Below are 25390 nucleotides of genomic sequence, written 5' to 3'. Positions count from 1 at the left end.
TGCCTGCTTTTGAATCTTGGAAAAGGTTAAAAAAAAAAAAGAGTCAATTTTTGCAGTTTTTTTTTTAATAGGATCAAGGCCTAATTTTTGCAAAATGCAGTAATATACCACACATCTATGACAAGAATTGGGCTTTATTGCAAAAAGTCTGCTAGGACTGAATGCTGCTCTTATTTTTATTTTTTGGCAATTTTTCTTTTATCTTTATCAAAAATCACCTGTGATTTTCCGTGTTCAGCATTTAATTCGTCTTTCCTATACAAGTCCTTTGCATAAAAAAAACCAAGATATGTTTATTCTTGAGTACTCAAATCAATATATATTCATAACTGCTAACATGTTGATTTTTAAAATGTTTATAAATTTATAAAGTCTATTCTCTCTCTTTTACTGGCTGCCCCTCCCTGAGTATAGGAGGAGAACTATCTTTAGCACAGAGCAAGAGAAATGCCAGACTTCTATATGCTTATATTCTGCTTTACTATTTGGAATACATTATTCCAGAATATAGTCAACTTTAATTGGTTTGTTTTCTGTAAGACAAGCATAAAAACTCTTTAAGGTTTTACACATGTTCATTTTCACTTTGGCAGTTGACCTTTTGCAATAATAACTTGTGCTTTGAGCAAGACTAATGTCTTGTCTTATATGAAAGCAGGGTGCCTGCAACTAAAGATACTGATTCCTAACCTATAATTATATTAATATTTTCACAGCTGCTGGAAGCAGACTGAAAGATTTTAATGTAAGGGAGAAGGTTTGACATGTTGTGGCATGCAAGGATCTAAAACCAAGAATGTCAAAGCCTGTTAGATACATTTTTGAATGCACAATAAATAAAAACTTAGCATTACTGTTATGAAAGTGATGAATTAATATACAATCAGTTAACATAGTGTGGCAGAACAGAAAATGTAATAATTGCGCATGTGGGAATACATGATAACCTCACAAATCTAATTAAATGGAACATTGAAAACACTTTTATTCTTGAAGTAAATTGCTGATTTATCATTGGCTTTGTATTATACTAAGCTTTGTAAGTTAGCTATTTTAATTACAGGCTTTTTGTATGGTGCTCCTCATAGTAATTGATCACCTCAGAAACAGTAATTAATTTATCTTTGAAAATTTCCTGTGAGGGAGGAGAGAATTTTCTTGGTTTTATAGATGTTGTTGGCTTCAATGGAAGCTGCACATGGTCAGCACCTTTAAAAATCAGGACAGTCAGGCCCTTTTTCAGGAAAGCAATTAAGCATGTGCTTAACTTTAGGCATGTGCTAAAATTAAAAATGTGTTACTCCTTTCATGAAATGGGGCCTTATTTAGGCAACTAAATATGGATTTAGGAGTCTAACTTTAGATACCCACTTTTAAATACCTTTGCCTAGATATTTAAAATTATTTCAGTTTAAACAATTTAAAGGTGTTGTTTAGGTAAGGGACGTGTTATAAATAATAAAAGCAACTACATCTATGAGAAAAGTGAATGAGTTTGCAGGATTTTGTGGCTAATTCTCCCTTCATGCATTCCATAAAGACATAGATTTTACTTCATCTAAATGCTTTACCTAGTATCTGAATTTCTTTTAAACCAGACCGTCAGTCTCCAAGTCATCTTCTGGAACCTCATTCTCCCAAGGAAGTAAGTGTGCTCCATACTCTAGGTATTTATTACGGCTTTTAAGTTTTTATTTGGACAGAATGAAGATATTTAGAAAGCCCTCAAAAGTTTCTATAACATTTGGGGATAAGGGTAACCGGATTGCTATTTTCACTTAGTGCCTATTTTAAAATGTATTAGATTATGTAACATGTTATGCTTTAGCTCAGGGGCAGGCAAACTTTTTGGCCTGAGGGCCACATCAGGATTCCAAAATTATATGGAGGACCGGTTAGGGGAGGCTGTGTCTCCCCAAACAGCCAGGCCGTGGCCCGGCCCCCTCCTCCTATTCAAACACCCCCCCCACCCTGCCGCTTCTTGCCCCCTGACGGCTCCCCGGGGACTCCTGCCCCATCCAACCTCCCGTCCCCTGACAGCCCCCCTGGGACTCCTACCCTATCCACCACGCCCCCCTCATTCCTGACTTGCCCCGTGGGACCCATGCCCCATCCAACCCCCCTGTTCCTTACCCTCTTTCAAACCCTCCCCCCCCCGCCCCCTTACCATGCCGCCCAGAGCACTGGGTCAGGCCACGGCTCTGCAACTGCACTGCCCAGCTGCCCAGAGCATTGTGTCAGCCGCGCGGGCGCGCTGAGGCTGCGGGGGAGGGGGAACAGCAGGGATGGGGCTGGGGACTAGCCTCCCGGGCCAGGAGCTCAGGGGCCGGGCAGGAGGGTTCCGTGGGTCGGATGTGGCCTGTGGGCCGTAGTTTGCCCACCTCTGCTTTAGCTAGTGTGTCAGTATCTGATGGTCTTAGGGTTGACTTTAGTAGGGCTAATGCAGCAGTGATGGCCTTTCTCTGTAATGTTTCTGTTGTAGATATCTGTAGGGCTGCCATCTTGAGTTTTGTTCTTTATTTTGTCTTGACTTTGCATCTAGACCTCATGCTTATTTTTCAGGGGGAGTTCTGCAATATTTGTATAATTGGAACTCCTCAGCCAACATTCCTGGGTGTTGTACTCTAGTTAGACTATAGGCATATGAAAAGGGCATTTCAAAAGCAGACAGAGATGTTACCGGTAAGTAGGGTTCTCTCAGGGTTCTCTGCATATTCCCACTACCTGCTCACCTTCCCCTCTTCCTCGTAGTTCTAGTCTAAAAGATTCTAAGATTTAGTGGAAGGCACTGAGGTGGTTGATGCTATAAAAGGCCATATGATGCCCAATATCGAACTTCTGGAGCCACAGATCTACAGAGAGAGAGATGCATTTTGCATTTCTTTCTAAAAGTGACATGGTTAATGCTTAATTGTATTTCCATGGGTTGCTAATTCCAGAGGAATTAGTGTTCAATCTGACCCCATAAATTGGCCTTTTACCATACAGGGCTCTAATGTTATCAGAGCTGTCTAAACAGAATCCTGGGTTAGAGATGGAAAGGACATATTGGGTCACCTAACCAATTACCATAACAATTCTGGAGTGATCTAGACCATGGATTTCAGCCCAACTGGATGAATTTTTTGTATTGAGCCCTAATTCAGATTACCAAGCATTCAAGACATCTCTAGCCTGGTGATTATGTGCATTCAGGAATTCCATAGATGCAAACACTGTTTTGTCCCATACTGTAGATCGTATTTGCTGTTGCAGTTTGTTAGGCTGGAACATGCAACATCTCAGACGAGGAGTCATATGAGGCTGCTATGCCATTCTCCTTTTAAGCTTTCTCCAAGCATTAAAGGCTCAACACGTGTACTTCTGTAGATGAATAAAACTTTTGGTTGCCAGGTTCTCAGGGCAGTCATGCCTGTCTAGAGATCTTCCATTTTTCTTCTGTTTTCACTCTCGGATCTCTTCTGTAGTTTAGTTTGCTTTGTTTGGGGGAATTGCAGTTTACTCCTATATCTTCTGAACTGATATGTGGGGGTACAGAAATAGAAATCATACTTGATTGTTTTTTTCCCCCCTGTATATCAATATGCCATCAATTCCCTGAAAAGAAATTTTAATCTCTGCTACAATTAATAATTTCAATATCATATATCCGTTGGCATTTACCCTCCTTAGAACTTGTGGCTAAATTTAAACTTTAAAGTTATTCAAGTTGGAAAAGAAGTTGCGGCGTGTGTGTGTGTGTTTGAACACATGATTGGATGCAGTTCTGAAAGTACTAACTAGTAACAATACATCTGGGATGGAGGAATCAGGAATAGGTGCTAGAAATTGTTGTGATAAGCAGTTACTGATGTCTGCAGATGATATGGAGAATGGTAACTCATCTGTTCTGAAGCAATGTGCCATGATGCAGAAAAATCATCAGGTTAAAAAAATCTAGTAAATTCCAGAAAATATTGCTGGAGGCTCCAGAAGAATTAAGTGATTACAGATCTTTGTAGAAATAACAGTATATTTCTGAGTTCCATTGAGGTTTGATTGAATTGATATTCAGTACATCGCTTTGTTTGGTAGTAGTAATCATAAAGCAACAGTATGTTTATCCTGTTTTCTCTGTAGTCATTCTTCTGTGATGATCTGGGTAAAGACCACTATTGAGCTGTCAAAGTAAATGGTGTTTTGTTATGTGGTGGTGATTGCATCTGATATGATATGTTACGGTTTGTTTTCACATTTTTAAACAAGATTTGGCTGCTTGGAATGTATGCAATACATTGAGCACATAAAACAGCAGTCATTTTTTCAATTATGCGGGTATAGATTTAACAGTTAACTGGTCCAGGGGAATTAATGCTTCAGCAGTGACCAATGGTAGTTCATTCTGAAAACAAACATTAGGTAGGCGTGCTAGAAGACTTAGTCCTTGAGAAAGCATTTACAGGTCATTTCATAAATTGGACATGTTTGTTCAGCTGTGGCATGTGTTAGTTTTTGTTAGCAGTGGGCATTTTTATTTCATACCGAAAACCAGTTGCTAATTTCATTTAAAATACATTCATTATGCAACATAACTATGCATTAGTGTACACTTTAGTTTATGCTGTCTTCATTTGTCTTCATAAGTAATGTCTGACTTATTAAATATCAATTTTTGGAGGGAAATGAGATTTCACTGATGTACTGTTGAAATATAGCAGGAACCCGGCTTTTACAATAACGACCTGCAATGTAATGTTTATATTCAAGCTGATCATTTTTTGAGGTTAGCTGTATGTTGGGGCCATAATGAAACTGGCTGTAATGCTGGTGTAACATGCTGCAGGGGACATCGGGACCAGTTCAGACAGTTCTGTCAAACATGCAGTTTCAGTCGTGGGGGGGTCTGCCTGTGCTAGTTTGATGTTTACTGTTTGTGCTGCAGTGCTAGGTGGTATGAGCTGTTTTAATCTGTGTAGCTAATTAGTCAAGGCCCCTAGGGAACCATGATGCTTGTCACTTTCCAGAGTTGCTGTCTCTCATGATTTTATCACTACTTGTGATATTTGGCTTATTTTCAAGGGTTCACAAGAATTTCTGATTTTTTTTTTTTTATTTTTTTTTTTATTTTTACCTTCATATTTGCAAAGATGTGCTCTCATCCAAAATGGAGATGTTCCTTTATTTTTAATGAGTATGAAGCCTATGTGTTGCTAGGAAAGATAATGACCCCGTGGTCAGCGTGTGAGGACCAAACAGGGGGTAGGAGAATATGGAGTTGCCAGAAATGAGAGTATGGCGGCAGTAGGGGAAACATGAAACTGAAGTACCAGAGGGCGAAGTTTAAAGGAATGTGAGGAGCAGGAGGCAGACTGAAGCGGGGTGCAAGGGAATGTGGAATGGCAGAGAGAAGAAAAAGTATGAGGGGTAGGAGACTGAAAGAAAAGGAAGAAATAAGAGTCAAGTGCACAGAGAGAGGTGTTGGGGGACCATAGAGGGATGCTCAAGGAAGTTGCCGTTCTGTCCTTCTATATCCACCTCCCTAATTAAAGGATAGGAAGAGTGGGGATAGCTCAGGATAGAATGGAAGCTACCCACATTGTAGGGTGGAGGAGAGGGTAAGCTGAGTCACCTCTGAGTACTGAATAAGGAAGCTGCATTTTTGTATATGTGTTTAAGGTTAATTTTTTCACCTTTTAGGGTGATATCATCCACTCCCAGTTTGTGGGAGATCACCTCAGATTCAAAAATTAAGACAGGCAAAAAAATATGATATTTAAGCCAATTTTATGATTTTTGAAGTCTGATCATGATTTTGTACAGTTGAGGTTGCTCTTACTGCTTTCTCATAACACTGGTGTGGGCACATTAAAGCTTGTGCCTCCTTCTGTTTAATAGGAAACTTCCATTAATTGTCCATTAACTCTCTCCCCACTAATGCATGTACTAGTCTGGGCACACTGTTTATCCTCACCAATACCTTCATTCCTGGTGAGGCTCTATTCCCCACAGTTTTCAGGGCATAAGTGTTTGGGGATGTACATCATCACGTACTGCCCCTTGAAGATGCATGGCTCAGTCTAATGACTTCTCAGCTGTCTCCAAATTTGGACCATCCCTGCAAAACCTGATCCTGTGTTCCTTCTGTACCCTAAATTCTCCTTGATTTGCTTGTCCATTACTACTGCTTTTCTACCTAAGACCTATTTTTCAAACTGTATTTACAGAAGCAGGAAACCCCTCACAATAAAATATATGTGCATAGCATGAGGCTTCTTTTTACTTCAGTTAGCAATTCCCCTCTCCATACAGTTAAGTTGCCTTTTTGGTTTCTTGGCACTGCTGAATTATAGACAATGCTGAAACATAATTCCCAGATGACGGATGAACAGTAGCATTTGTAAAATGAATTATTTTTTTTAAGCTTCTTGCTGGCTTCATCTCAGTATTTTAAAATATAATTGCAAATAGTTTCCATACTCACATTCAGTTTTTTGTTTTCTTTGTTTTTTGCCTTTGTTGGGGCAGGGATGCAGAGGGTTTGGGAATGGGGAGGAAGGATGAACTTACTATTCATGCATTTGTCCTGTCAACAGCTTTTGGACTAAGGTCTGTCCTTCCGGTCAAGGAAGGCTGGGAGTGGCTTGTAGTAGTAATAATACATTTATTTTGGTTTCATTTAGTGCCAGTCTAGGCTTAGGCTGCCTCTACTGGCCTTGGGAATGAATTTCTTCATGGACTTGTAATTCACTGCTCCTACATCGCCAGCCTCAAGTTCCTTCTAATTATAGATTTGATTATACTCAGACTTCTTGCATTTGTCTGAGCTTTTTGTGGTTTGGTTTTTCTTCTGTATTTGTTGTTTTCTTCCATGCAAGTCACACAGGATTGACCTGCTGCAATTTAACCAACACAGTAGGAATTCAAACCAGTATTTCAGATGAAAAACAGCTTCTTTGAAATAGTCCCATCATGTCATGTGGGAAAAATTTAAATGTATTGATTTAAATTTATTTAAATTTAAATAAAATGTAGCCATTAAACAAAATCAGTGTAACTCTATTAGTTACAATTCTCATACTCTATGTAAAAGCAGCGATTCTGCTCTAAATGGTGCGTTGGGATAGATAATAAGACAGAAAATATCATATTGCCTCTATATAAATCCATGGTATGCCCACATCTTGAATACTGCGTGCAGATGTGGTTGCCCCATCTCAGAAAAGATATATTGCAATTGGAAAAGGTTCAGAAAAGGGCAACAACAATTATTAGGAGTATGAAACGGCTGCCATATGAGGAGAGATTAATAAGCCTGGGACTTTTCAACTTGGAAAAGAGACGACTAAGGGAGGATATGACAGAGGTCTATAAAATCATGACTGGTGTGGAGAAAGTAAATAAGGAAGTGTTATTTACTCCTTCTCATAACACAAGAACTAGGGGCCACCAAATGAAATTAATAGGCAGCAGGTTTAAAACAAACAAAAGGAAATTTTTTTTCACACAACACAGTGCCAACCTGTGGAACTCCTTGGCAGAGGATGTTGTGAAGGCCAAGACTATAACAGGGTTAAAAAAGAATTAGATAAATTCATGGAGGATAGGTCCATCAATGGCTATTAGCCAGGATGGGCAGGGATGATGTCCCTAGCCTCTGTTTGCCAGAAGCTGGGAATGGGCGCCGGGATGGATCACTTGATGATTGCCTGTTCTGTTCATTCGTTCTGCGGCACCTGGCATTTGCCACTGTTGGAAGGCAGGTTGATGGGCTAGATCAGGGGTCTCAAACACACGGGGGTTATTTTCTGTGGCCCCCCAGTGTTTACCTAGAGCGGCTCCGGCGCGCACTGGGGGCAGGCCAGGCTCCCCGTCTGCCTTCCTGCCCTGCCTCCTGGCTGCTCCAGGAAGCAGCTGGGACCTGGGGCAGGGGGCTACAGGGGTCTGTGTGTTGGTCTGACCGCGCCTCCAGGTACCTCCCCCGAAGCTCCCATTGGCCACGGTTCCCCATTCCCAGCCAATGGGTCCTGCAGAAGGCGGCGCTTGGAGGCGGGGCCAGGGCAACACACAGGCCCCTGTGGCCCCCCCGCCCCAGGTTCCGGCCACTTAATGGAGTGGCGTGGGGGTAGGGCAGGCAGGCGGGGAGCACCTCCTGCACCCCAACCCCCTGCCCTGAGCCCCCTGCTGCACCCCGCACCCTTCCAGACCCCCTGCCTTGAGCCCCCGCCGCACCTCTCCTGCACCCCGACCCCCAGCTGCACCCCGCACCCTTCCAGACCCCCTGCCTTGAGCCTCTGCCGCACCTCTCCTGCACCCCGACCCCCAGCTGCACCCCACACCCCGACCCCCTGCCCTGAGCCCCCTGCCACACCCCACAGCCCTCCTGCACCCGGACCCCCTGCCCTGAGCCCCCTGCTGCACCCTGCACCCCTCCTGCACCCCCTGGGGGCAGGGAGGGGGTGGAGTTGGGGTGGGGATTTCAGGGAAGGGGTGGGAAGAGGTGGGGCAGGGCCTCATGGAAGGGGTGGGGTGGGGGTGAGGCAGGGGCGGGGGGGTCCGTGATGCGGCCCTCGGGCCAATGTACTCGTCCTCATGTTGTCCTTGTGGTCATTTGAGTTTGAGACCCCTGGGCTAGATGGACCTTTGGTCTGACCCAGTGTGGCTGTTCTTATGTTGGCTTAATCATTTTAACACATTTTAAAAACATAATTTACTCTCTGTTTCAGCTTTGGTAAGAGTAATATTTCACCTTTCTAGCATACTGAAAAGTGGAGAATCCTGAAAATGTAGCGTTGCTAATGGTCTTGGGTTGTACCGAGGCAAACACACTTGGTTTTACTGTCTGTAAGTATATGAGGATAGGGCCCAATTCTCATCGCCAGCACAGAAACTGAGTAAACAGGCTTTGTAGTGAGGACACATAGAGAAAGTATCTGTGTCCTTTCTTGTCCCTTTTCCAATGTAGAACCAGAGCATGCGGCTTCCTCCCCTTAATATCTACGATAATCTCCTGGTTTTTTTAGCAGCTTTGTACTCCTTCATGGAGCTTTGTTCTGTGGATCTGTGTAGTTATTGGTCCCACTGGCCCTGCCTTGAGACAGCTTCTTCCTGCTCATGCACATATACAGTCACAGGGCAGAGTTCAGAGGTATGCATAGGAGTGCAGAGTCTCCCTGCATGGTCTTATTTCAGCCCTATAGTTTCACTGTAAGTATGATCCTCTACTTGCCACTTTATTGGGATGACTTAATTTGTTAGCTGTATACTACAGAATGATCTAGTACTCCAGCCTCATGGTTATTTTATCCCATTCACTTCTGTCCTTTATCCACAAAAGGAATAAGTGGATAAATTGTACGTGTTCTACTCGTATCCATCATAAGTAGGCTTGGCAGAATTCAGTTTATATTTTCTTTTATCATTTCAGTGGATATCAACGTTTATTTTTAAGCATTGTTTCTATTTTTGTCAATTTCAGTTTTCACAGTTGGGCAAAATTATGGGTCTTAAGTGTTTTCCCCCCCGCCCCCCCAACTTTTAACTGCTATGTCAATCCTGATACCCAGTGGCCTACTCTGACCACTGGAAACACTTCCTTACAGGGTGTCCTAAGGGCATATATATTATAGTCTAATTTAAATGAATACAGTGTATGTTTGCAGTTAAACTATTCTAAGGCCAAAGTCTGCTCTCAGATGTGGGCATGCAACTCACATTGACTTTAGAAGGAATGATAAATACATATTTGATGGCAGAATTGGCTGTGAATATAGTTAGTCCAAGATCTGATACTGCAAAATAATAATAATAAAATGCTGCTTTTTTTTTTTTTAATGTAAAGGATAAGGGTACAAATACTCCACTACTGATAATGACCTGTTTCCATCAAATAATGTACTGCATAGTTTAACAAGCTCTTTCTTTATCCATTGTGGTTTGGTATCTGAGCATGGATATCTTTTACTGGCATGCTGTCTTCATACCATATAAGTGACATAAGACTAACTCTGGCTCATTCTTCCTCTTTCCAGCTGTGTAGGCACTTTCTCTCGTGTTCTGTGTTGTTGATCTTGGTGAAGAGGATTTTTCCAAGTTCTGTAAACTAAACAGGATTTGAATCAGGCAGTGTCTCACCCTGATAGTACAAACAGGTTACAGATCTTAGGTACACAGGCTGGAATTCTCCTGCAGCCCGGGTCACCTCCCCAGTTCAAAGTCTTCGTCCTCCAGACATGTTTCCAGGTGTTCAGTTGTGGGGGGAGCGAGGCCAAGTGGTAAAGCTACTTCCCCTCTTTTATAGTTTCTTTCAACTTCCTGGAAAGAGCCTTTGCTATGATGTGGGTCAAGCTGCCTCCATTGCCTATGTGCTATCACTGAGAAGTCTCCATATAAAGTTCCTGGGATAGTCCTGGGGAGTGTGGATTCCCTTAAGTGGGCCATCAGCATATCTGGCTCCTCCATTGTTATACCTAAAAGGCTGGTTGTGGGTATTCCCAACCTCCTGACATATTTCAGTAACACAGACATAGCAAAACATCATAACTTCACATACAGTGATAACATGTGCAATCCAACAGGATATTAATGTTCAGCAGATCAAGACTTTTAAAATTATACATCACAAGGCATACTTTGTAGAAAACATATCATAATTATATGACAGTGGTGAATGTGGGGGTTCCAGGGTGTTGCTTTGAGGCACAGAGTGCTACAGAAGTTACGTGTTGAAATACTGCTTTTTGTGACACTGTGGCTCAAATACATTTGAATGTTAAAATAACTCTTTGAGGGGTGAAGTACCATATGTGATCTATTTACTTAATAGGCACGTTGACCAAAATTCATTGACACTAGGGATGAACGTGGCTTAATAAAATCAAGAGGTCTATTTAGAACTCTACTAGTCATTACATAAAATAAACAGATACATATCACATTGTACAAGTAGGTAATTTAACAGTCCAGGAGAGGAATTTTTTAAAACCTAACAGTTGAATCACACAAATCTGTAATTGTGCTCATAAAATTGGTTAAAAAAATAAAATAAACCTAACCTACTGTACAGTTACAGCTTTGAGTAGCATGACATATATAATTGCTAACTGTTGAGTCGTGCCTTATTAGAATAGAATTGTCAGTGAGATGACATCTATGGAGGCTTGTGGAAGTCCTCAGTATGACTTGACAGAAATAGAAGTGTTTGGGGTTTTGCTAGTAGTTTTATTGGAATTCTTTTAAAATCTGTAACTTGCTTTAACTGATCTAGTTCAGTAGTTACACTTGCTTTTGGCTTTGGAATATATCAGAGAAAAACAGCTTTTTATAGGAAAGTTGCAATATCTATTGAATGATGAATATAACATTGGGTGCAAAAAACTTGTACCAGTTCTTAATTAAGGAAATGAGATGTTGATGTTGTAATTGTGTTATCCTAATTAGATGTCCTCTGAAGGCAAGTGAGATGCTTGCAGCAGTTGAAAGTACATTTGTTAAAATGTGCTTGTCTTTATTCTTGGACTAACCAGTATTTCTTCATCTTCACAGCAACTATAGTTCTGAATGGAAGTGGCTTGTAGACCGAGCTAAAGTTGGCTGCCGTTGGACATGGCTTCAAGCCCAGATTTCGGAGTTAGAATACAAAATCCAACAACTAACTGACCTTCACAGGCAGATACGTGCCACCAAGGTATTGTCTGTGTGCTCACAAGTGGGCTTTTCAAATAATCCATGTACAGTGTCTCCAGTAACTTTTTCTTTTTTAAACAGTTCTGGTATCCAGGCAAAGTATTGCAAAGAATTACAAAGGTTAATGAGAAGATGTCAGAAACAAGAAGCATGGTGATCTAGAGGGCATGAGCACAGGGTTGGGAGTCAGGGACTCCTGAGTTCCAATCCCTGCTCTGTCACTGATTCACTGTGGCTTTAGGGAAGTGACTTTAGTTTCCCGATCTATTTAAAAAAAAAAACAGTAATTTTTTGTGCCTACTATACAAAAATATTTTGAGGACTAATAAGTTAATGTTTGTACAGTGCTTTGAATATGTCAAATGCTAATTAGAATTACAGTATGATACCAACTGTTTTGTTTGTACAGGTTTAAAATAAAAAGTAAGGAAGTCAAGGTTGCTAAACTCTGATAATATTTCAGGAATGTTATGCTAAATCATGCTATTCTTAGCACTTCAGTTCTGTAGGCCAGCCAACTCATTCCCTGCATAGGAAGCCAAAAACTTGGCAAGTTCCTTCTCACTAATTGTTCCTGTTGTGGTGGTGGTGGTAGAAAGAGTTTCTAAGGCTTGCCTTGCCCCTCTCCATCTGTGGAACTATCAAGGAGGTCCACTCATGGAACTCTTGAAATCCATGTAGTGCCTCTATGGATGTCCTCTGTCTCTGCACTTATTCTTGGGGCACCCCATCAGACCCCACACCTATCAGCATGACTGTGGGGTTTGGGAAGAAATATACAACATGGCAGTGACTAAGAGCCAGTATTCTTAGTCATGTATTTCCTTAGTGGTAGGAGGTACCGTATGTTGCCATGTGTCCCAGCCCCATCCCTTCCCAGAGGATAATGCTGCAGAAGTGACACTTCCTCCCTCACGTCTGGGTCGGTGGTCTCAGATTGGAATTTCTCTTTGCTCCTGCAGGTGGAGGGGATGATTTGGTCCTATATTTTTAGTTACAACATCCGTGTGTGTGTGTATGTGCATGCTCAGTTTTTCATCCCCTTTTATCAACGGTGTTGTTCAGTATTTGGCTTTATATCACTTAGTGCATGTCAATATCTGTTTGCTTTACCATTTAGATTGTTTATCCTGTTTCAGTTTTTAAAATAATTTGGGACTTGATTTGTCTAGTTTGAATATTGTACCAAGGCAGTAGCTATGAAAAGGCATGAAAGCTGATTGACAACCTCTTTCTTTTTGGTCTCCTGGCTGGCAGATAGTACACTTAACACACAAATTCTAATTCTAAATTTTAAGATTTGGGGTTTTTTAAAATATGAAACAAATGTGCGTTTACAACGTTTGGGGAAGGTGAAACATCTAGAACACTAAACTAGAGTGGTATGGGGGAGATCCCACTCTGTTGGCATCCAGGGGTAACAGGCGAGACGCAGTCCCTCTTCTCTACCATTATGGATTCAGAGGAGGAACTGCAGGGCTCTAGGGAGCCGAGAGACTCTTCTAATTGGAAAGCAGTCACACAGAAAAAGTCGGTGAAAAACCAAAAACTGCTTTGTTGCCAAAACTAAATGCTTTTGTTTTCAGGTTCTCTCTCATTGTTTTTTTGGTTGGTTTAAAAAAAAATAAAATCCTTTTTATTATATTTTTCTGTGGCAACTCTCACTTCCATTTTCCAACTATTTCTGCTTATAGTCTCCCTGGCTACAGGTCAGCCTCCTCTCTTTACCCTCCTGCCTTCTCTCCATTCCTCTTCCCCTTTCCTTTTTGTTTCTCCTAACCCTCCCGTGTTAATGTCTCTTGTCCCTTCCTCCCTTCCTTTTTTAAAGTCTCTTGTTTCTGTTAACTCCTTTCATTTCTTCTTTCCCCTCCCCCCACTCCAGTTGTGCAATATATTCATTAAAAAAACTCCAGTGAAAAACAGTTTCTAAAAAATTGACTTTTGCCTGCATCATGTGGCTTGTGTGTTCTTTCCCTTTCTTCTACTCTTTGAATGTTGTGTTTAGACTGTAAATTCTTCAGGGCAGGGATTGTTTCTTTTTCCTTTTTGTTTGTAGAGTATCTGCTACAACCAAATCATGCTTTGTGCCTTTTTGAGTACCCACACAAAACAAGTAATAAATAAGCTACATACTAGAAAATGAAGTGGAAGATTGCCATAGCAAATATCAAAGTAGGCTCAAACTACGTATTTTTCTCTTGTTCTAAAAGTCTTTTGTTGATGTGAATGGCAAAGAGACATGATTACCTTTACAAAGGGCAATGAAAAGGATTTGAATTTTCTTTTTCATCCACCCCGAACCAAGGTCTGCTGTGTCTGTCAGCTTGCATTAGAGAGATTCAAGGCTGGCAGATCCTTCCTTTTGACCTAAGAGAAGGATTAGAAGAAACTGGATTTCCCTGGTCACAAGGCCTCATTTTCAGCTGCTCTGGCTGTGTGGACCACAAATTATCATATCAAGTACACTTATGTTTGGGAAAAGCTTTAGTCACACCTGGACCTTCTCCTGATAATTTGCACAGAGAAACCAGAACCAGCCTGATGTAAGGCCAGTATGTCTGTAAACATTTCCGTTCAGTGGACATGTAGGTTACCACACCTAGGTTCTCTGCAGCAGTTCTTCAGTTTTTAACTTTGCTCTTGGGTACACAACTTGCTGTTTAGTTTGAACAGTGGAAACAATGGACAGATTCGAGAAGATGAGGGCATCTTCATGTTGCTTATGTCCCTCTGAGTTTTCCTTCTCAAAAAATAATCCTAATTCCAGATTGTAGGGCTAGTTGCCACTGAGGCAGGACTCACGGTGTCAGTGTGATGTTGGGGAGGACCATCCAATAAAACCACAAACATGGAAGCATCACAGGAGCCTCAGCAAAGGCAGAGACCATCTTCCTATTGGGTATTAGAAGTTATAGAAGCATCTTGATTGAGTTCCACACCATACCATTTCTTCACCCTCCATAACTTTTAAGTGAGTACACTCACTAGAAACCAAAACATGAGAAGATGAAGTGGGAAGATCCCATTCTTTCATCACTGAATAGTAGCTCTGATTTATATCTGGATAGCTCTAAGTACCAGATTTACACTCCCAGCTAATGCCATCAAATTCCAAGTTTCTGTAGGCTTTGCTAAATGGAAAAGAAACACATAAGTTCAGGCTAATGGCTATTTAGCATGACCAGTTGAGAAAATAGGTTTGGTTGTCTCAAAGCTCTGTTTTGGTTATTGTTTTATTTTACTTTTTGCAATAATGTCTTTGACTTTGCAGTGTCTTATTTTAGGAAATGGATTTGAATGCTTTTGACACTTAATTTTTGTAACTGGAGAACAAAGTAAAATGTTTTTTGTTTTTGTTTAAAACATCTGGTGTTCATTACTATGAACGGTGATATTTATCTCTTTAAGGTATTTATACTCCAGATGAGATACTGCAAAAATACATTGAGGCTATTTTATTTCCTGCAGATGCCCTTGAAGAACAATGGGCTTCATAGGAAAATATTTTATATAGGATTGTTGCCTCCATAAATACAAAACCAAGAAAATGCATAACTCCAAAAAAACAATTTGTCTTGAATTATGGTGAAAGGCTGTTTGTGTTGTTTTATACTTTGATGGATTAGAGAGAGAAACCTTGACATTTTGCGTGGGTGCAGCAGTGGCGGGGGAAGGGAACATTTTAAGGACTTCCAGAGTAAACCTCTGAGCTGTAAAGATGTTAACTAACTTGGAAATCAAAGGCTGGGGGTTTTTTTTTCCTACAAAGAGGAAATCATCTTAAAACATCAGGCAAAGGATCACATACTTGATATAATCAAGTATGGATTTCTAATTTAAATTTTGGCACAGGCTCTGAGACAGTCCTATGACACGTAGGTTTAGTGCTGCTAAGGAAAAAAATGAATGTTACAGCTTTGCTATTGCTTAAATGCATTAAGTATTATTTACATGTTGTATGTACTGGGCATACTCAAAACTGTTCCAAAGAGTTGCTGTGGACTTAAGAGGTATGTTCCAGGTTGACTGCCACTTGAAAATGATTTAGGAAGGTTAATTTGTTGTCCACCAACTGTTTTCAATTGCTGTTGTCTAGGGGATGGTGATCTTACAAGAATTCCCACTTCCAAAAGACATTTTGAAGAAGCAAACACAATTGACAAACCCAGAAGCTTTATTAAACACCACGGGGAATTCTCAAGCTACTCTTGAGAGACAGGATTCTTTGCCGGAACACGATTTTGAAATGTCACCAAGCAGCCCTACTTTACTTCTACGAAACATAGAAAAACAGGTAAAGTAAAATAAGAACTGAGTGTCAAATGGAGCCAAGTGACCTATTACAGAATTAGGGCAAGCTACGCGGTATTTATTCACAGAACCGTAAAGATATTTCACATTCCTAACAGTGGCTGCTGATGAATTTAAGATCTTAAATAAATAAATTGGTCACTAGGTTTACAAATTAACTTTTCATTACTGAAGTGTCTATAATTCTGTTTTGATTTAATCAAAGTGGCCATCTCTTGCTTCAGAGAAATAAACATCAGGTTTCTGCACAATAGCTCTAACAGTTCCCCATGTAACTTCTCGTCCTTAACAATTTAGTTTAGTGCATTTTTGCTACCGTTTCTCATTTCACAGAATTATAGTCCTGTAAATGAGTGCAACTTTTCTGTGAAAGTACGTTACATTTAAAAAAAACCAAACCTTTGCTCACCTTCTCTCCTCAACAAATATAGGGCCAATTCTGTGAAAAAGTTACATCTCTGTAACCCCACTGACTTCTGTGGAATAGGCATTGCTGAGAACAGAATTTTGATGCATGGTGTCCCAAATATTAATTTTCCACATTGGATTCTAGGAAATATGGTGTAGGTTTTCCTTTCCTTACAAAGTATATAAGGGGAACGTGTTGGTGAACCAACTATAGGAAACTTGTTAGGATAATGTGGAGTAAAACTTGCCTTTTTATTATGTCAAACAAAGAAAATATAAGATTGATCATACATTTAGATACATCACTGGGAAAACTAGAACACTTTTTAAAAGGGAGATAAAAGTAGTTTCAGGTACTACACCTGCTCCATACTGCCCCTGCCAAGCTTTTGTGACTTTGTGGTAACATTTTCCTATTTTTAAAATGTTTCCTCTCCTGTTTACTGTAAAAGAGGAAACAATAAAACACAAAGTAAACTGGAGGGTATTTTTTAGAATGTCCCATCTTAACTTGCTTACTTGGAGCATTCAACATGCAGTTCTTTGCAAAGCAGGTTACTTAAAAGTTCAGATTTAAGGGTGTTTTTTTTTTAAATATATTGCTTTAAAAATATCTAAACTGTGTCCTTGGCAGTGGTTCAGCAAGAATCTAACAAACATAATGTATTGTTTTTTAAAGTTCAAAATAAAACTTGTGAAATAACAAGCATAGCATTTTTTATATGTACAGAGATCTTGTGTTTACTTGATCTAGTTTTCTCCATGATGAACAAGAATACTAAATGGGGGTGGGGGGACACTTTTTAGATTGATGCTTTGTGTGAATGAAAAGTTCGGCTACTGTGTTTTTCAGAGTGCTCAGCTGAGTGAAATCATCAATAATCTGATTGCTCCACTCAATCTGTCCCCCACGTCCTCTCCTCTCTCTTCCAAGTCTTGTAAGCAGAAACAACTGGTCAATGGCATATCTCTCAGGTAGGTGACCGTGTGGTGTAATTTTTGTTTCTTGAGAACAGGCTAGTACTATAACCTCAGCAGTTTTTTTTGTAATGTTAAATCAGTAAAACTAGTAATTTTACAGTAGTAGATATAAAAAGGAGAGAACTTTTGCTTCTGAACTTAATTAAAGGTAGCAGCTTTGTTCCTGAGGTTGCCATAAATTCCACAGACTATTACACACATGTGAAATCTTAATATGACAAACACAGTTGTGAAGTGGGGTAAAAATAACAGTAGGTATGATCATTCATTATTGCAGACTTAAAATTGTATTTATTGTGCCAGAATGAAATCTTCTGAGGACAATGATGTAATTGATTAGACTTTGGAGTATGTTGTCTGAAAACAGTCCTGTTTTATGTGATGACTTTCCTTTGTTAACAATGAAAACACTTCTTTAATAAGAAAAAATATTAAGGTATCATAATTATATATTGCAAACATTCAGTGATTGATTTATCTTTTTGATAATTTACTTTCCTGCATAATTATAGAATATTACTTTGTGAAATGAATAGCAGACAAATGTTTGTCAGTGATGCCATTTTGCACTTGTTTAGAAGTTGTATCTTTTGTTCAAAGCTCTTAAAATACTGTACTAATAAACATTAGCTTCAAAACAAAATTGAGATAAGTACTATCCTTATTTTACAAAAAAAAAAAAATGTAAGCACAGAGGGTGTGTGATCTTGAGAAATTAGTAGTCTGCTTTTGCAGAGCTGCTGAGTACCCACAACTGCTGTTGATATCAGTGGGAGAAGAGAATACTTGCCATCTATGGAAAATCAGTCCCCTTGTGACTCCACTAAAGTCACAGAGGGTGTTTATGGCAAAGTTTGGAGCAGAAGACAAGTCTCCGGACTCCTGGTCCTGTGCCTTAACCATAATATTGTGATTTCAGAAGTTATCTTTGATTTGTTTAAACAAATTTATTTCTAGAAATATTTTCGGAACTATCTTTTTAGAATGAGATGTGTCAAATTTTAAACTATACTTGCGGGGGAGGGAGGAGAAATTCCTTGCCTTCTGCTGTACACTACTCTTCTAGTATAGTCTTGCTGTCATGTCTTAGCCTAAAAGATGTAAACTTGTGTGTGTCTGTGTGGGGGTGGAGGGGCACTGTCATGTACTTGCTGTAGGGTTTCTAGGTTTTTATTGTTTGCTAGTAATGTAAGAAACTTTCGACATGTTTAACTGGGGTTTGAAATAGAAAGTGAAAAGGGAAATATTGTGGAGGGTGATATACCGCAGAAGGGGGAATTTGGTTTATTTGTGCTGTCTGATTTTTAGTAGAACTATGTTATAGGGTTTGTGTTTCTTGTATTTGTTGGAGGCACATAGTGTTCATACAAGTGTCTCTTGTTTTATCAATCTAAATAAATGAATCACTGACACAGTAGATTTTGAGTGTTTTTCAAAACATTGAGTTCTGTTTTCACCGCCTTCCAACTCTGTGTAATAGCTGTCATCTGTGGAGCATGGAAGCAGGCATTGTTTTCTGGAGAAGCATTTACTACTTTTCAGAGGATAGAGGGTAGAATGAGAGGGCTGCAAAGCAGTGAAGTACTACTGGTAGAGAGCAGTCCATACAAACTAAATTGAACACATTTAAAAAACAAACATTGGAGCTTCTGAATTCCTGTCTCCTACCCAAGCCGCTTGCGTTGGTCGGATTGACTTTTAATTCATAGAAGGGAAAATGTTCTGCCCTGAACCAAGGCTTTTGCCAGTGACAGAGTGGTAGCAGAGCTTTGCTGCAGCAGCTTCTGCAACCCCTGTGAGCTCCCTTGGGTGCAGGAGGGTTTGATTGGTAGGTCCACCTAGGGTGTGTCTACATTGCAGCTGTCAGCAAGCCGCCCAGCCCGGGTAGGTAGACTTACTCTAGTAGTGTGGCCATTGTGGCCCAGGCTGGAGCTCAAGTCTGTCTACCTGGGCTGGAAGGATCACTCCCCTCTGCAATGTAGATATACCCCTAACATTTGAGTCAGTGACTCCATTCTCCCCCCGATCCCCCATTATGGTACACAGGGAGCACTTGCAGAATTGTGGGGGTTGCAAACCCTCTATATAGGCTCCCTGTATCCTTCCTTCCCATTAGAACAAAAACTTACTGTTTAACTCTGGACAAAGCCATCTGTGTCTGAAGAGAGGGTAAGATTTGCCCTGTGAGTTGTACCCAGCTCATTAACATTAAAGAGGTAAACTTGCATGAGAATGAGCCTTGTTTTTGGTATTTTTCCAGCTTTGCTTAATGCAGCTCCCAACATCATATCCTTTTGCCAGCAGGTGGAAAGAGTAAACAAAGAGAAATTCATTGTAACCTCCCCTTGTAAATGAAGTCGTGAGGACTGAGCGCACACACTCTTGACAGATCCTCACTGTTGGGAGCATGCATCTTAACTCCTCTTTGTGTAGAAAACAATGACAGTTGGGCTTGCACATGTGGCATGCACCCCTCCATGGATCCAAACTGGGAAAAGGTATATAAAGGATCTAGTCTCCAACTGTTCTCAGTTCATTTCCTGCCACTAAGCATTGGAGTCTCTGAACCATTATTCATCCTGACCGCACTGCAGACTATCTGTTTTTCTAAATGCTTCTATTTATTTGATAGGTTATAGTTAAACAACATTTAAAATTGATTAGTAGGTTGGTGCTTGGCTTAAGACAGCTAGGTCTGTGTCAGTCATTGCACAATTCCAGACTGGTGTTTGTCCGTGCTATGTGCGGTTCTGATCTGGATATCATCCATTTCCTGTTCTAGAATAGTCATTGACCATTCTGTTGCCTCTTGTTTTGTGCTGTCCTACAATATTTTGATGCAGATGGTGGTGTGCGTCATGAGAAAATGTCTAGATGGACCAGCACACCAAATGCCTTCAGAGCCTGAGGGGAAAAAAATCTAAAGAACAGGCACCATGATCTGAGCCTTCATCAGATCTGAAGCATAGGAAGAAGTAAGATGCAAACAGACCCTCCTCAATCTTTCTCTCTTCCACCCTTAAGAAATAACAACATGGATCTGGGCAGTTGTCCAGTGCAAACTGATCCTTCATTTAGTCACTTCTCCAAGGCTTCTTGCCTTTGACTGATGACTCCAGAGGGTTTTCACTTCCATTATTTTCTAATCTCAAATTAAACAGGTGAGTCTTCAAACTTTATTATAATGGAGAGCCCAGATCAAAATCATGTGGAAATTCAGGTTTTGTATGGTTAAGCTGGCCACTGTTCCTCCTTTTATAAATTGTCAAGATTGATTCTAGGCTTTTAACAGAAATATGTTCTGATACATTTCAGTCAGGGCTAAACATAGGAAGTACCTCAGATTCTGGGTAGGCACACAATCCTTGTGCTTCAGTGTGGTTCTCAAGTCTTCACCAAATACATCGTGGTGATAGTGGCCCATCTAAGGTGCCTAGGGATACGGGTAAATCTCTTGTTTGTCAAGGCCCAGTCTCCTCAGTGAGTTTCTTCCGAAGAACATAAGAATGTCAATACTGGATCAGACCAATGGTCTGTCTAGCCCAATATCCTGTTTTCTGACAGTGGCCAATGCCAGATACTTCAGAGAGATTGAACAGAACAGAGACTTAGGGACACCCAGAGCATGGAATTGCATCCCTGACCATCTTGACTAAAAGCCATTGATGGACCTATTCTCCATTAAGTTATCTAATTCTTTTTTGAACCGTGTTATGCTTGTGGCCTTCACAGCATCCCCTGACAATGAGTTCCACAGGTTGACTCTGTGTTGTGTGTAGTACTTCCTTATGTTTTGTTTTAAACCTGCTGCCTGTTAATTTCATTGAGTGACCCCTGGTTCTTGTGTCATACGAAGGGGTAAGTAACACTTCCTTATTGACTTTCTCCACACAATTCATGATTTTATAAACCTCTGCCCTATCTCCCCTCAGTCATCTCTTTTCCAAGCTGAATAGTCCTAGTCTTTTTAATCTCTCTTCATATGGAAGCTGTTCCATATCCCTAATCATTTTTGTTCCCCTTTTCTAATTCTCTTTTAAGATGAGATGACCAGAACTGCACACAGTATTCAAGGTGTTGGTGTACAGTGGATTTATATAGTGGCATTATGATATTCCCATCTTATTATCTATCCCTTTCCTAATTAGGTTTTTTTGGCTGCTGCTGCACATTTAGGAGATGTTTTCTTCTTCTATCCATAGTGACTCCAAGATCTTTTTCTTGAGTAGTAATACGAGTGAAGGCACAAAGCACCGTTTTTTAACCCCGGAACGAAGGGCATAGTCTCCCAATGAAGTCGGGGCGGGTCCCAAGTGAGGCGAGGGGGAACTAACTACACTAACGCTAATAACTAACTATACAAGAAAAACAAAGAGAAATAATGAACAGTACTGGAATGGATGAGAACACTCTTGTAGACAAACTATGAGCACGGAGGAACAAGGATTCTGACTCTAACAATGCAGCAGTAAGGGAACCAAAGGGGCGCCGCCCCGCACATCCTCATATAACCTTGCCTGGAGCTCGAGGTTACATACTACACACATGCAGGTCAATGGACACTGCTGCAGAAATCTTTCAGAGCATGGCGCACATGCGCACCCATGTTTGGAATACATATAGGGCCCATCACTCAAAGAAGAATAGCTAATATAGACTCCTTCATTTTGTATGTATAGTTGGGATTATGTTTTCTAACATGTATTACTGTACACTTATTAACATCGAATTTCATCTGCCATTTTGTTGCCCAGTCACTCAGTTTTGTGAGATCCCTTGTAACTCATAGCAGTCTGCTTTGGACTTGACTATCTTGAGTAATTTTGAATCGTCTGCAAACTTTGCCACCTCACTGTTTTCCCCCTTTTTCCAGATCATTTATTAAATGTGTTGAACAACATTGGTCCCAATACAGATTCTTGGGGGACCCAGTTGTTTAACTCTCTCCATTGTGAAAACTGAGCATTTATTCCTACCCTTCTGTTTCCTCTCTTTTTAACCAGTTACTGATCCATGAGAGGACCTTCCCTCTTATCCCATGACTCCTTACTTTGCTTAAGAGCCTATAGTGAGGGACCTTGTCAAAGACTTTTTGAAAGTCCAAGTACATTATATCTACTGGAACACCCTTTTCCACATGTTTGTTGACCCTCTCAAGGAATTCTAATGGTACTGAAATAATTGCCAGGATCATCTCTGGAGCCTTCTTTAAAAATTGGTGTCACAGTAGCTATCTGTTGTTTGTCTGGTACAGAGGCTGATTTAAGTGATAGGTTACATACCAGTTAGTAGTTCTACAATTTCATATTTGAGTTCCTTCAGAACTCTTAGGTAAATACCATCTGATCCTAGTGACTAACTACTACTAAATTTAATTCCAAAACCTTCTCTATCAACACCTGAATCTGGGCAGTTCTCTGGATTTGTCACCTAAAAAGAATGACTCCAGTGTGGGAATCTCCTTCACATCCTCTGCAGTGAAGACCAATGCAAAAGAATTCATTTAGTTCCTCCACAGTGGAGGAATGCTCTTTTTTTCTTCCCTGAATGCTCCTTTAGCACCTCGACCGTCCAGTGGCCACACTGATTGTTTGCCAGGCTTCCTGCTTCGGGTGGTCTTACATTTGTTTTTGCTGTTTTAATTTTTGTGTCTTTTGCTAGCTGTTCTTCAAATTCTTTTTTGGCCTGCCTAATTATACTTTGACACTTGATTTCTCAGAATTTATGCTCTTTTCTGTTTTTCTAAGTAGGATTTGACTTGCAATTTTTAAAAGATATATCTTTTTGTCTCTAATTACCTTTTTTTTTTTTTTTTTACTCTGTTTAGCCATGGTGGCATTTTTTTTGGTCCTCCTCTGGGTTTATGACATACAGACACACACTTTTAGTTTGAGCCTCTATTACGGTGTTTTTGAAGTTCCCATGCAATTTGCAGGCATTTTAGGCTTGTGATTGTTCCTTTTAACTTCCATTTAACTAGCTTCCTGATTTTTGTGTAGTCCCCCTTTTTGAAGTTAAATGCTACTATGGTTGGTTTCTTTTACTCTCCCCACGCCTCCTGGGGATGTTAAATTTAATTACTTTATGGTCGCTATTGCTGAGCAGCTCAGCTGTATTATTAACCTTTTGGACCAGATCCTGTAGTCCACTTAGGACTAAATCAAGAATCTTGTTGAATCTCCTTGTTGGGAGAATTCCCAATTCATTTTGCATAGAACTTTTCCTTCACTAAGACATAGAGACTAACTTTCATAGGAGCAGCTGTCAACTCTATAGTGTTGGCTGCTTTCCTACCAGGAGAGAGACAGTCAAAAATACATAGCTTCAATAAAGGTGCAACCTCATGGCATGAAAATAACCTTTTGAGTCTTCTGGGCTTATGGCCTCCTGCACATATGTGAGTCTGTTTCTCTTACTGAGAATGTGGGCTCTGCAATCCTGGCTAACCATCAGTTTCAGAACAGGAAAAGGCAATTTACTAGCACGGTTGAGAGTGCCATAGCAAATTCAAGAATTCCACATCTGGTGGTGGTTAATTTCCAATATCCTTTTGCAGAGTCGTATTTTGACAGCCATCTGAATTTCCATTTATAGGAATGGATGCTTCAAACCTGGGTTGGGGAGTCCATCTGGTCGACTTTGTCAGGGAAACCAGACCTTTACTTTTCTGTACCAAGAATTTGTGAGAATGCACAGCCACAGGTGTTACTTCAGTGGATATGGGGGGACAGGATCTCACAACAGATTTTTTTGGTGGCTGCTCAGACAATTTTTCCAAAAATATTTAATTAACTTTAGGAAAAAGAAATAAATATGCCTGTAGACATGTCCAAATCATTGTAACTTATTTATGTAGGGTTTTCTGAAGACTCAATAAAAATAATGTACAGTTGTCTCTATTCTTCATTTAGGGTGACCATATTTCCCTATGCTGAATACGGGACACCTGGTAGAATTACTCGTATTCAAGTGAATTCAATGGCAATCAATCAGAACTCTGCAGTACAAACGTTCAAATTAACATCAAGTTGACTGAGCCACTGTTAAAAAGAATCCAACTATGCAGTATTTCTTTTTATTTACCGTCTTATCTTTAAGGCTTTAGGGCTCACATGGGCAGAGGTGGCACACACACACACACACACTCACTCCCATATATCTCTCTCACACAGGGATGGGAGGGGTGACCAACCGATCCAATCCTCCCTGCCTGGTGCTCTCCGCCATCCATGTCTGGCTGGGCCCCTGGGACAGACCCGCCTCTCCTGGTATCTGGTGCTGCGTCATCCTGAGGCACACATGGGGGGGCCCCACAGGGTCACATGGCCCCCCTCCCCAGATTTCTATCAGGGTTCACACCAGAATGTGGCCAGCAGCAGCCTTTTGGCACTGTGTGGGAAGGAAGGGACAGAAGCTGCTTCCAGTCGTGGGGGGGGGGGGGGGGGGGAAGGGGACGAGAGGGGTGACCTGGACCATGTCTTTGCAGAGCTCATCTCTTCCCCCTCCCCTGTGGCTGGAAGCTGTTTGTCCCTTCCTGCCTGCAGTGTTGAAAGGCAGCTAACACCTCCACCACCTGTCCCACGACTACAGTGAGGGCAGGAAGGGTTAAACCCTAAGGACACATTGTGCACCAGGGACCTCAGGGGCTTCAGCAAACCTGGCCTGCGAGGTGGCTCAGCAGGGGAGGGTGCCATGGGGACGGAGCGGGTGAAGAGGGTGCTAAGACCCTGCCTGGGACGTACTGTGGAGCCTGCAGGGTCGGGGTGGGAACAGGCTGGAAATCGCTTCTCCCCGCCACTCCAGAGCTTAGATGAGGGGCGGAGAGGCTTCCCCATGCCAGCTCTGTGGGAGCTTTGGCACATACCGGAGGGTCTTGTCTTTCCTGGGGCACCGGCCCAGCCAGAGGCAGTGGGGGAAGGAAGAAGCCTGCCTGCCAGCCAAGCTGTTGGTGAGCTGAGTGTCCGACCAGGGGCTGGTTCTCTGCACAGCACTGGGAGTGGGACGCACCCCACCAGGGGGGATATGGAGG

The 25390-nt window shown here is 41.1% G+C and overlaps 1 protein-coding gene across 5 annotated transcripts in view; it reads left to right on the top strand.

Moving 5' to 3' along the window:
- Window positions 1–25390, top strand: part of KANSL1L (KAT8 regulatory NSL complex subunit 1 like) — a 94720-nt gene that overhangs the window by 18451 nt on the left and 50879 nt on the right. For all 5 annotated transcript variants that reach the window (XM_074968090.1, XM_074968089.1, XM_074968087.1 and 2 more), the window contains exons 3-5: window positions 11521–11662; window positions 15758–15955; window positions 17234–17355. In XM_074968090.1, the coding sequence (XP_074824191.1) occupies window positions 11521–11662; window positions 15758–15955; window positions 17234–17355 (462 nt within the window). The remainder of the gene's footprint in view (window positions 1–11520; window positions 11663–15757; window positions 15956–17233; window positions 17356–25390) is intronic.

The sequence above is a fragment of the Natator depressus genome, chromosome 11, assembly GCF_965152275.1.
Source record: "Natator depressus isolate rNatDep1 chromosome 11, rNatDep2.hap1, whole genome shotgun sequence".
NCBI classification, from domain to species: domain Eukaryota; kingdom Metazoa; phylum Chordata; order Testudines; family Cheloniidae; genus Natator; species Natator depressus.
The sequence above is the reverse complement of the archived record's forward strand: the minus strand, read 5'-3'. Positions and strand labels throughout refer to the sequence as shown.